Below are 12600 nucleotides of genomic sequence, written 5' to 3' on the forward strand. Positions count from 1 at the left end.
AGCTTCAATGGTGCATTAGTGCAAACGCTGCACGTTGAACTTTTGTCGTAGAGGTACTTGTCCTCTTTTACGGCGGAAAGCAATTTAAATTGGAAACCATACAAACGGAAAATATAACTAGGCTAGTTAGTCGTGGTAGATCGGCCGGGAACATTGGTATTTTGAGAACTGTCGCTTTTCGTTTGTTGAATTACGATATTATTAGACGAAACTTCTCGTCAAATTTGCATAATTGTAAGTAATATGTCATTATACTGAATTTTAAAATGTTGAGATTTTCTTAACTCCAGATGTATTCTATCGGACACGTATTCCATTGCCTGGTTTTACTGACTCTTTGTTATCTATCAGTGCAGTCGATATTCTTCTTTAAGAATAATTTTCATGGAATATTCAATTTGAAGACATCTCCAAATTACTACTACTATGCCTATTTGATTTTGAGTTATATTGGCGTTCTTCAAAAGCTTTTCGTGGTTATCGTTGGATTTGCTGGTCTACTATTTTACGAATGTTTCCCGGGACCAGTTAAAATGAAGGCAAATTTATCGAAATTACCACGTATTTCATTTAGAATCGTGACTCGAGGCGATTACCCGAATTTAGTCAGTAAAAATGCCAGCTTCACCAAATCTATCTGCTCCGAAATAGGCTTGAATAATTTTGTAATTGAAATAGTTACGGAGAAAGAGATGGTTTTAGATTCATCATCAAAAGTGATACAAATTGTAGTTCCACAATCTTACAGAACGAAAAATGGAACAATGTTCAAAGGTAAGTCTAATTCATCCGAATGTACCTTGTATGAACAGTTCCCGAAATAGCAACCGCGATTCCATAAAAATAGCAGCGTTGTTCAAAACTGATGTGTTAGAAATCTGTTTTGGGAAATAGCAGTTTTTAGCTTGAGGTTTGAACAAATCTTAACCCTACAGTTTACCATACCTAAGCACAACAAGATCATCATAGCTTCACCTGACCCAATGCTATTAGGGTTTAAACTGACCCTAATACTACTGGGGTTCAAATAACCAAACCCAACCTAAGTTAACCTCATCTAAGACGTTTTTGACACAAGTAACCAAGTTTAACCAAACTTAATTAAGTTCAAATAATCAGTAGTTTCAATGATGTAAACATTCGAGCTAAAGATATACGGTTCTTGATTACAGCTCGAAATCTCCAGTACTGCTTGGAAGAAGGGGTCAGTTGTCTTTCGGACCAAGACTGGATTGTCCATTTGGATGAGGACAGTATATTAACTTCGGAAGCTCTTAAAGGAATCGCCAATTTCATTCGCGATGGAAAATACTTCATTGGAGAAGGGGCCATATTGTACGATCCAGATAACGTAACCGGAACATTAACGCAAATGCTTGTAGCCAATAGGGTCATTTATGATAAAGGCTATTTAAAAATCTTTGCTAAAATTTTGAACAATCTCCCTTCTGGAAGAAAGGGCTCTTTCGTTGTCTGTAACAATCGCTTCGAAAAAGAGGTCTCCTTCGACGGAGGACCAACTTCTTCCATTGTTGAATTCGCATATTTTTCTTATAGAGCCAATGCAAAGGATTATAGAATAGGTTGGGTTGAAGGTCATATTTTGGAACAGGGTACCCTAACTGTCAAAGATTTTCTAAATCAAATGATCAGAGGTTCCATGGGGCTGAATTACTTGGGGAAGAATAAAATTTTTCGTGGTACACATTGGGTAATGTTTCAATTAAATCGCAGCCTAATTCAAGGACACTCGCTTTATCTAATCTCACTATTAATCACCATATTTTCGGATTTTGAATTTCAAAATGGTTTCTTTTTAACTTTACTGGGCCTGATTATCGCTCACGATATTTATGTCGGGATATTTCACTTGTATCAAAAGTATAACGACTTTTCAATGGGCAAAATTGTTCTTTTCTTCCTTGTAAATTTAGTTATCGGAGCGTTTTTCTTCAACATGGTGTTAGCAATCTCACACTGCGTATCGTGTTTTCAGAAGAAAGCGCATTTCACAGTTACTAAGAAATCAGATTAATCACTTATTTCTAATTCTGATTAAAATTTATGTCTGGGAAATAATTTCGAAGTGAATAAAGAATCATATAATTAAACTGAATATCCCACGAGCATATGTTGTTACTGATGATTTTTCCAATATGGCAAGTTTTATGGGCACGGTACAAGGGACGGTACAAGAAGTACCACGAAGTAGTTTATGAAAACTAAATCAGAACTAGGCCTTTTTTTTTTTCATTGATTTTCACTCCCATTAAGTTTTAACAGGGATAGATGTAATTTTACAAGTAGGAATGGAGAACAGAGTAATCTGGGTGCACGTCAAAATCCCGGACCCTCTTCCCCGGGACGGGGGCTATGAAGGAAGAGGCGGGTCATTGCGACAGAGGTAAAAGGGAATAACGTAATTTTCGTCGTCCCCGGCAGCAACGTCATCAAAACGTAGTGTAAGTGAGCCAATAAGATAATTTCGAATATATACATAGTGTAAGAAACTTAATTTCAACGTGGAACTTAATTTATTTGTGTCGCATTATGGTAAACGCTGCGCGTTGAACTTTTGTAGTAAAGGTACTTGTCCTCTTTTACGGCAGCATGCAACTGAAACCGGAAGCAGAACAAACAGGAAATATAACTAGTCAGTTGTGGTATAGCTCGGACGGGAACATTCGTCTTTGAAAACTGTTGCTTTTCGTTCGTTAAATTACAATATTATAAAATGAAACTTCTCCTCCTTTAACGTGTTAGTCAAAATTGCGAAAATGTAAGAAAAATATTTCATTATACTATATTTTGAAATGGCTGAGTTTTCCTTAATTTCAGATGTATTCTATCGGACACGTAATTCATTGCCTGGTTTTACTGGCTCTTTGTTATCTGTCAGTGCAGTCGATATTTTTTCTCAAGAATAATTTTCATGGAATATTCAATTTGAAGACATCTTCAAATTACTTCTACTATTTGATTTTGAGTTATATTGGGGTTCTTCAAAAGCTTTTCGGTGTTATCGTTGGATTTGCCGGTCTATTATTTTACGAATGTTTCCCAGGACCAGTTAGGGCTCGGACTCTGTTATACATTATCTGAAATTATAGATATTGATATGTATATTTTATTTATAAATATAGTGGAACGAATAATGCTAATGAATACGTTATTTACAAACAATAACATTTGTATATATAAGATCTTAGTGGATATTCAATTGACATTGTTAGTATACAACATTAGCGCTAGATATTTCTATTCGCGTATAATATTGGCAACTGATAAAGATAACATATTTGTTCATATTGGCTCTTTTCCATAACCATTCATGCAAGCTTTATTTCTGAAAGTAGTCTCTCACAGACAATGTATAGCAACGTTACCAATAGTCTAACGTATATCTATGAGAGGTTTAAATTTAATTCCGTGCCTATATAGGATCTGGCTTTCTTTAATATTTAAAAATATGCTTCAAGATGACATCAGTCGTTACAGCTGTTAGCGACGAAACTCGTGTTACACTACGAAATGGTTGTCATTTTACGACTTTCATTACTCTTATATTCCCTAGTGCGGAGCAGGACAATTTGGTCTCGCCGAATTGGTCTCGCCGATTTGGTCGCGGGACTAATTGGTCTCACCGATTTGGTCGCGGGACTAATTGGTCTCACCGATTTGGTCTCGGTACTATTTGGTCTCGGGACTATTTGGTCTCGGAACTATTTGGTCTCACCGATTTGGTCTCGGTACTATTTGGTCTCGGGACTATTTGGTCTCGGGACTATTTGGTCTCGGGACTATTTGGTCTCGGAACTATTTGGTCTCGGAACTATTTGGTCTCGGAACTATTTGGTCTCGTGATTATTTGGTCTCGTGATTATTTGGTCTCGGGACTATTTGGTATCGGGACTATTTGGTATCGTGACTATTTGGTCTTGGGACTATTTGGTATCGTGACTATTTGGTATCGTGATTATTTGGTCTCGGGATTATTTGGTATCGTGATTATTTGGTTACCTATAATTAGTTTTCTCCTTTTCAAAAGCAATGGTCCCAAAAATTCGTTGCCACCTTTTCCAAAATTTTCTCCTATTAATTAGTTTCCTCCTTTTCTAAATCTATGGTCCCAAAAATTCGTTGCCACCTTTTCCAAAATTTTCTCCTATTAATTAGTTGCCACCTTTTCCTAAATATTCTCCTATTAATTAGCTGTCACCGTTTTGCAAAATATTCTCCTAATAGTTAGCTGCCACCTTTTCCAAAATATTCTCCTATTAATTAGCTGCCACCTTTTCCAAAACATACTCCTATTAAATAGCTGCCACCTTTTCCAAAACATTCTCCTATTAATTAGCTGTCACCTTTTTGCAAAATATTCTCCTAATAGTTAGCTGCCACCTTTTCCAAAATATTCTCCTATTAATTAGCTGCCACCTTTTCCAAAACATTCTCCTACTAATTAGCTGCCACCTTTTCCAAAACATTCTCCTATTAATTAGCTGTCACCTTTTTGCAAAATATTCTCCTAATAGTTAGCTGCCACCTTTTCCAAAATATTCTCCTATTAATTAGCTGCCACCTTTTCCAAAATATTCTCCTATTAATTAGCTGCCACCTTTTCCAAAATATTCTCCTAATAGTTAGCTGCCACCTTTTCCTAAATATTCTCCTATTAATTAGCTGTCACCTTTTTGCAAAATATTCTCCTAATAGTTAGCTGCCACCTTTTCCAAAATATTCTCCAACTAATTAGCTGCCACCTTTTCCTAAATATTCTCCTATTAATTAGCTGTCACCTTTTTGCAAAATATTCTCCTAATAGTTAGCTGCCACCTTTTCCAAAATATTCTCCTATTAATTAGCTGCCACCTTTTCCAAAACATTCTCCTACTAATTAGCTGCCACCTTTTCCAAAACATTCTCCTACTAATTAGCTGTCACCTTTTTGCAAAATATTCTCCAAATAGTTAGCTGCCACCTTTTTCAAAATATTCTCCAATTAATTAGCTGACACCTTTTCCAAAATTTTCTCCTATTAATTAGTTTCCTCCTTTTCTAAATCTATGGTCCCAAAAATTCGTTGCCACCTTTTCCAAAATTTTCTCCTATTAATTAGTTGCCACCTTTTCCTAAATATTCTCCTATTAATTAGCTGTCACCGTTTTGCAAAATATTCTCCTAATAGTTAGCTGCCACCTTTTCCAAAATATTCTCCTATTAATTAGCTGCCACCTTTTCCAAAACATACTCCTATTAATTAGCTGCCACCTTTTCCAAAACATTCTCCTATTAATTAGCTGTCACCTTTTTGCAAAATATTCTCCTAATAGTTAGCTGCCACCTTTTCCAAAATATTCTCCTATTAATTAGCTGCCACCTTTTCCAAAATATTCTCCTATTAATTAGCTGCCACCTTTTCCAAAATATTCTCCTAATAGTTAGCTGCCACCTTTTCCTAAATATTCTCCTATTAATTAGCTGTCACCTTTTTGCAAAATATTCTCCTAATAGTTAGCTGCCACCTTTTCCAAAATATTCTCCAACTAATTAGCTGCCACCTTTTCCTAAATATTCTCCTATTAATTAGCTGTCACCTTTTTGCAAAATATTCTCCTAATAGTTAGCTGCCACCTTTTCCAAAATATTCTCCTATTAATTAGCTGCCACCTTTTCCAAAACATTCTCCTACTAATTAGCTGTCACCTTTTTGCAAAATATTCTCCTAATAGTTAGCTGCCACCTTTTTCAAAATATTCTCCAATTAATTAGCTGACACCTTTTCCAAAATATTTCTATTATTGCTAATAAATTGTTCGTGGTAAGAGGCGGACTTTTAATACTCATATAAATAATCTTCTTACCTCCAAACAAGGTTGGGTTGGGTTAGGTCCCGAGACCCATTTGTCCCGAGAAACAATTGTCACGAGACCCATTTGTCCCGAGGCCCATTTGTCCCGAGAAACAATTGTCACGAGACCCATTTGTCCCGAGGCCCATTTGTCCCGAGGCCCATTTGTCCCGAGACCCAATTGTGCCGAGACCCATTTGTCCCGAGACCCAATTGTCCCGAGACCTATTTGTCCCTAGACCCATTTGTCCCGAGACCCATTTGTCCCGAGACCCATTTGTCCCGAGACCCATTTGTCCCGAGACCCATTTGTCCCGAGACCCATTTGTCCCGAGACCCATTTGTCCCGAGACCCATTTGTCCCGAGACCCAATTGTCCCGAGACCAAAACGGCGAGACCATAACGGCGAGACCAAATTGTCGCGTACCGCACAAGAGATCCAAAGAGTGTCAACGGATGTCTATGCGTAGGACGAACGTTACAAACGCGGTGGGTAACTCTACTTTCAGAAACTGACAAGTATTTAAACACACTTAGGTTTACTTGTAAATATCGGTGCCACAATAATAATAATAATAAAGCTTTATATACGTGGATATTCTTATCGGCTATGCATAAGAGTCCTTTTAGTTAAATTCACTAGTGTTAAGTAATTCCAGGTCGATTTGGTTAAAGTTAAATAGCTTCATGCAGTACGCGATGCACAAGTCAGCTGAGTTATGTTACTAAAATGTATGCTCCTTTTTGTAAATATGTTTTTAAATAATTTTAAATATTTTAAATGAGTCTTGACTTATTTATAATGGGTGTAATGCATTCCATAAGCGTAAACTAAGTCCTCAGAAATCACCTCAGAAACCTCGTCTTGACGCGGGACAAAAATCCACAAGCGCGGCTTTTCAAATAGTTAAGCCCTAATAGAGTAATGACAAGTGAACTATATATCGCGTATGTGATTAGGTTTGGTAACCTTGCTCCAAATATTCTGATGTTGAGAACAATCATGTTACAATTACCCCGCTTTGTGGTACACTTCTCTCGAAGAGAAGTATTATGTACATCTGTTACAATACATGAAGAACCAACCCCAATTTCATTAACGAGGTATTTATTTTCCGGTATAGAACTAAGTATTGACTGACAACGTGAATGAAAACGTAACTTAAGGTCTTTCAAGTTTGGTGCTATTCCATTTTCATTTCAAAATAGTCACATTAGGCGTAACTACTTCAAGTTATTGGGAACTGTAAACTTAACGAATTTAAAGTGCGAAAAGGCTCCGAGCGCTACACTAAACGGAGTACATTTGTATCTGACTGTATTCTGATAAACTTGAAACACTTCTCAACCAAATCCACTAAACCAAGTACGGTTTGTCAAAAACACCTACTCACGCTTATATTTGGCTGTATTTTTAAACCTGGAAAACATTTCAACCCAAGAACATAGAGAGCTGCATGGAAATGGTAAATTTCCATTTACCGCGGTAACCATTGAAAACCGTGGGAATGGATGGCTTTTCTAGTAAAATCACATATTCTGATCGGGAATGAACGGTAAAAACCAATATGGAATGGAAGTGGTTAAATTGATACACATTTTAATTGGAAATGGTTAATAAATGGATAGAATCTATTTTCTATGGAAGATCCTAAAATTCTAAAATAAATAAAAACGGTTTTGCCACTGAGTAATGGCAGATATTTGCCTTCGACAGTATTAGACGATATAAGGCAATATAACATAGGTGCCACTACTACTCATGATCTCATCTCACCTAGTTTGTTGTAGGCTAGTTACTAGCTAGCTAAGCTCACAGTACCGTCTTCTAGCTCGTATTCCTATTACTTTAGCACACGAGATTCACTGCTATTATAGCTGCCAATCAGTCCATTGTAAGTTTTCGCGCCAAATTCTCGGAATAGATATTTTGGGAAGTGACTCATGCTACTTGGCGACTGGCGAGCAAGAGTCCCTCAGTCAAGTCAAATTTTTTTAGAGTTTTTCAGTCTCCTTATTTTTACTAAAATTCCCGATGAAGAACCCGTATTGCAGTGGTAATTTTGGGCCAAACCAAGACGCTCAAGGGTTATATTCATTCTAACACTCTGGTAGGGAAATGGTTTTCAGCTATTGTTCATTTCGGTAATGGTTGGAACTGCAATAACGTTTCTTAATTGGGAATGGGAATGGTTGGTATTTGGAAACCACGGATGGGGAGGTGGATGAAAAATATGGGTGGAATTGGTAAACAAAAATATGAACAAAATTGGTATGGGAATGGTAACGTTTGAAACAAAAAAAACTAAACAATTACGCTTGGGCATATTTGTATTTGATTGAATTCTGGGAAACTTTGAAGCATTTCGACCAAAGCCACTAAACTGAGTAGGCTTGGACAGGGACACCTAATCCCCCTTGTATTTAATTCAAGTCTATAGCTGTCTCACTTAGAGTAAAGGGATTTTGGCCGAGGGGTTGCCCAAGAGTGGGAGAGCTAAGATTACTCTAAAATCCCCGACTGAAAAGGAACCTAAAAGTCAATTTTATTCCTCTGAATAAAATTAAAGGGTTGGTCGAACTAACGTCGATCAGAAGCAATTCGGTGGAATAATGAAGTGATTTTAACAAACAAACTTAAAACTTTAAACCATAAGCGTGACTAACGGGAAAGTGAAATGGGGACTCTGGGCAAGAGAAACCCAAAAATACTATTGATAAAACTTTGTATTTGAAGCAGGGTTGTTGATTTTTTGGTTTCTTCAAAAAAATCGATTTTTATGATTTAAATCGGATTTTTTTGATTTTTATTGAACTAATAGATAGTAAATTACCAACATGAAAACTTTTGAGTCAAAATTAACCAAAAGCAAAATAATCATGACATTTAAGCAGCTATTGGATATTATTACTATTCAAATGCTTGTATAAAAAGACTAGCTTGGCCGCTATTTCATTTCCTAGCCTTTCCAGCAAGACAAACTGGAGTTCTGGGAAAAACTTACATTGAAATATACCAAAACCATGATTATTTTTAATTTTAGGTCTTTTCTAGTTAAGTTTCTTCTCGAGTTTCTTAAACTACTTCTTGGAATCTTAGAAAACCTTTATTAAAAATAAAAATATATTCTTGATTTTAATCAAATGATTTTTTTTAAAAAAATCGCTTGATTTAAATCAAACTGATTTAAATCAAACAACCCTGATTTGAAGGGTTAGTGAGTTATTTTTAAAGGGTTAGTATTTCAATATGAAACAAAACCTTTCTAGTTAAATTTTTGTACAGAGTTATGACACATATCTACAGTTTACAAAACAAAATAGGGTTAATAATCAAAATCAATTTAGTTATTTAGTAATTTCTAAAATTAAAATTAAGGTCAACAAAAGTCATTTAACACTTACTAATCGAAAACTTACATCGTACAATATTTGCATTTCGCGACACGTTTCATTTATTACGGACTGTTTCACATAATATTTGAAAGTGATGCCAAACACTGACGCGGGTACGCGGAAGCCACGATGCGTTAACCTATACCGGAATCTCCGACATGATGGCAATTGTTAATGAAACGAAAATGGATCGCAACTAAGTTATGAAACCATAAACGAGTAGCCAAAACGTAGGATATAAAAACATGAAGAAATTAAACGGTCAATGAGGTCTGCTGATATTACTTCAAAATATAACGTATTGTTGATATATAATTTCTTTCATTTGAAAAAATTCTTATGAGTATTAAAAAGATGTGTAATAAGTTGCAATGTTTTTTAATGGATAATAACAAGAATAAATGTACTATAAGAATGCCTAAGTCACTAGATTTTACGCTTCTACTCTTACGCCGGTGTCAGCGGACAAATAAGCCCCACCCCTTTCATGCCCGTCATTGCTCTGCGCTTTCCTATTGGATTCCGTGGGGATAGGTCATACAGACGCGATTGACGTATTCCGAATAGAGAAAAAAAACCTCGAGCAAAGTAAACAGAAAATGAAGGATGCCAGGGCCCAGCGGTGTAGAAACGGTACGAGAATGGTTTTTAATTGCCATTAACAAGTTAGTTAAAGGTTTTGAACCTTACTAATGGCGTTTTCCTTTGGGCCAGTTTTCCGTTGCTGCCTCAGGCGGCAAAAAATCCGAATTTGACGCTATGCTGCTACCGGATCAAACAAATTATTGACAATCGCAAATGTCAATGGAACATTCCCATGAAAGTGACATATTTTTTCATTGTCCAATGGAACACTCTTTTCGTCTGACTTAGGTAGGAAATAGCTGTGCTCAGGAGAAGCTAGGTATTATACTAGTAAACGCTGCGTACTCCATTGGTAGGGTGTAAAATTCGAATCATGAACCGATAAATGCAAGTTTGCCATGTAAATCCATTGGTGTTACGATCACGTGATCGTGACGACACAATAAATGTTGTAGTATGCATATTCCATTGGAAAAATGTCACATTCCCATCGCCCTAATTGCCGGAACAAAATCGTGAAAGCCGAATTTCCCTTCCGAAAAGTAGTTCAGTTCAGTTCTACTCAATTTGGAGCTTGCGCAGTGCCGTTCTTTGATAATTTTTGATGCACTTTACCACACCCACTTTGCTTTTCGACCTTTGGGATATCCAACTGGGCCTAGGCTTTACCAACGCCATCTACATTTTTTCTAGGGACATGAATATGCCTGATAATTTCATGATCGCTCCGCGTTGATTACATCACTACTTAGCATGCCGACGTTCGACCAGACGATAATTATGAAACGATAGCCCATGAAATTGTATTCCAATGGACTTTTTAAGCGCCATGTTTCGAATTATTATTGCCGTGTTGGCAAGTCAGTAGTGCTGGCATGGCGCTGGGAGTTCAAGGCTAATTTTACCAATGGAGCATGCACCGCGTCTCATCACTACTGAGCTTAAACCATTGGAATACGCAAAGGTTTTTCGAGCGCCTCCGGCAGTAAAAAATCTGACCAAAGGAAAACGCCATTAATAGATTTTGAATACGTGTCTCTACGTGAAAATCGTTCGTTCTATAATTGTTTCTAAATCGAATCAAGTGTACTATGCTTATGATTTCGTGAGTTCCAAAAACCAAACCAAGGCTTAACGAGAAGGTAAAAGAGATAGCTGGTGGAAAATATAGAGTAAGATAAAATATTTAGTCCCGCCCTGGTTTCCAGCCTCCCCCCACCCATGAGGGGGGATTGTCGACTATCACGCGCACACCGGACGTCTTTTTGAATGAATTGAGTGTTTATTGTGCACGAAAAAAGTTGTTTACAACTCACGAGAACGGGCACATTTGAGTAGAATGCAAAATAGATACAAATCACAATAATATATATACAAGAGTGGTTATACAATCTCAAATTTTAGATTTATGTACATGCAGCCGCTGTATTCTGCAGGCTTAGCCTTCCGCGCCCACTTGGATTCTCGTCGCTCATTGGTCCGTAAAGGAACTGGATTCTGGCTTCTTATTGGAATCTTAGGTTTCGACTTTCATGACGAATTGAATTGCGGATGTCCACCAAATTTGAAATACGGTTTTTCGATGGGTAAATCGTTCAGCGTCATCAACCGGTTAACTCACCGGTGCTTTTGCTTTAGTTTCTGATGCTGAACGTAGCAGACTACACTTCATCATTGTTAGAGGCGACTTGGGTACACCGGTAGGTTAATATTTTGGTAAGTGCGGATAACTATTTGAAGAAGAGCGATTTACTTAAATCGTCGCATTGGACGGGTATGCTTTTATTTTATCAATTGCAAATTATCTGTGACAATATAGTTGAATAAAAGTAAACGTTCATTTATAGTGTAAGACGTTTCAGCTCGTGATTGAAAATTATTTCAACCAAGGCTTAGGCGTTATGTAAGTTTAATCATTAATGTGACTTCATTTATCGTTCTGCGTCGTTAGTAAATAACATGAGCATCGAATGAGCCAACTGACCATTATTAAAGCCATTCAATTCTCATAATAATTATATAATTAATGCATTATAGAATATTAATTATAGTATATAATAACATTCTACTGATATGCTGAAGTGGGTTCACTCAAGGGTAATGAGACAAAAACGTCATTCCGTATAAACATTCAAAGTATCACAGCCCCATAGGCAATCCTACCCCTATGGGATACCATTGACTGTACGTGTGATATAATAAAAGAAAGAAATTATGATAGATGGGTTTAAAAGTAAATGTTGCAGTATGTTCAACTGGTAAATATGGTTACTGAAGTGTCTAACAATATAAATGTGAATGAGTTTTTGTTGTGCTAAAGATTTGGAATAAAACAGTGGTATAATTGACAGTGTCACACGAATGGGCTACTACAGTCAATATTGATTGATGACGTCCACGCTTCAATCTATAATACAAACTTGAAATTGTTATAATTAACATCAAATACCATGTATTTACCACTTTATTTAGAAAATATTACAAAAATTTAATAATGTTTTAAGGCTTCACAAAAGTTTGATCTTAATATACAGGATTTGCACATGTTAAGGAATCATACCATTTACCCCAGGAGGACAGAAACCCGTCTCTTTTTGTCTTCCATGCAGCCCGGCCTTCTGGTGTAAGTTTCATAAATGCTCCATTTGTGTAAACTATCTATATACAGGATTTGCTGCTACTTAATGTCACCTCAAATGAAGTATCATCAGCCTGCTTGTGTAAAAGACAAGAGACAATGTTTGAAGGTAAATTTGGATGTAAAATG

The 12600-nt window shown here is 36.6% G+C and overlaps 1 protein-coding gene and 1 long non-coding RNA gene across 4 annotated transcripts; both read left to right on the plus strand.

Annotated features, from left to right (window-relative positions):
• The first annotated feature begins 115 nt into the window (after positions 1-115).
• LOC149678555 (glycolipid beta-1,4-mannosyltransferase egh-like) lies at positions 116-2035 on the plus strand. The gene is made up of 3 exons (XM_089835887.1): positions 116-234; positions 291-774; positions 1173-2035. The coding sequence occupies exons 2-3, from the start codon at positions 291-293 to the stop codon at positions 2033-2035; spliced, it is 1347 nt and encodes a 448-aa protein (XP_089692013.1). The 5' UTR covers positions 116-234.
• Positions 2036-11388: 9353 nt separating this feature from the next.
• On the plus strand, positions 11389-12600 carry LOC149678556 (uncharacterized). Of its 3 annotated transcripts, none has more exons than XR_016366090.1 (3): positions 11389-11607; positions 11681-12285; positions 12368-12600. It is a non-coding gene; the product is annotated as an uncharacterized LOC149678556 (long non-coding RNA). The 3 variants fall into 3 exon arrangements; XR_016366089.1 differs by having other exon boundaries at positions 11681-12091; positions 12154-12600; XR_016366091.1 differs by having other exon boundaries at positions 11681-11736; positions 11885-12600.

This window comes from Phalangium opilio, unplaced genomic scaffold (assembly GCF_054372755.1).
Source record: "Phalangium opilio isolate 3A_F unplaced genomic scaffold, DU_Popi_V2 ptg000042l_1, whole genome shotgun sequence".
NCBI classification, from domain to species: Eukaryota; Metazoa; Arthropoda; class Arachnida; order Opiliones; family Phalangiidae; genus Phalangium; species Phalangium opilio.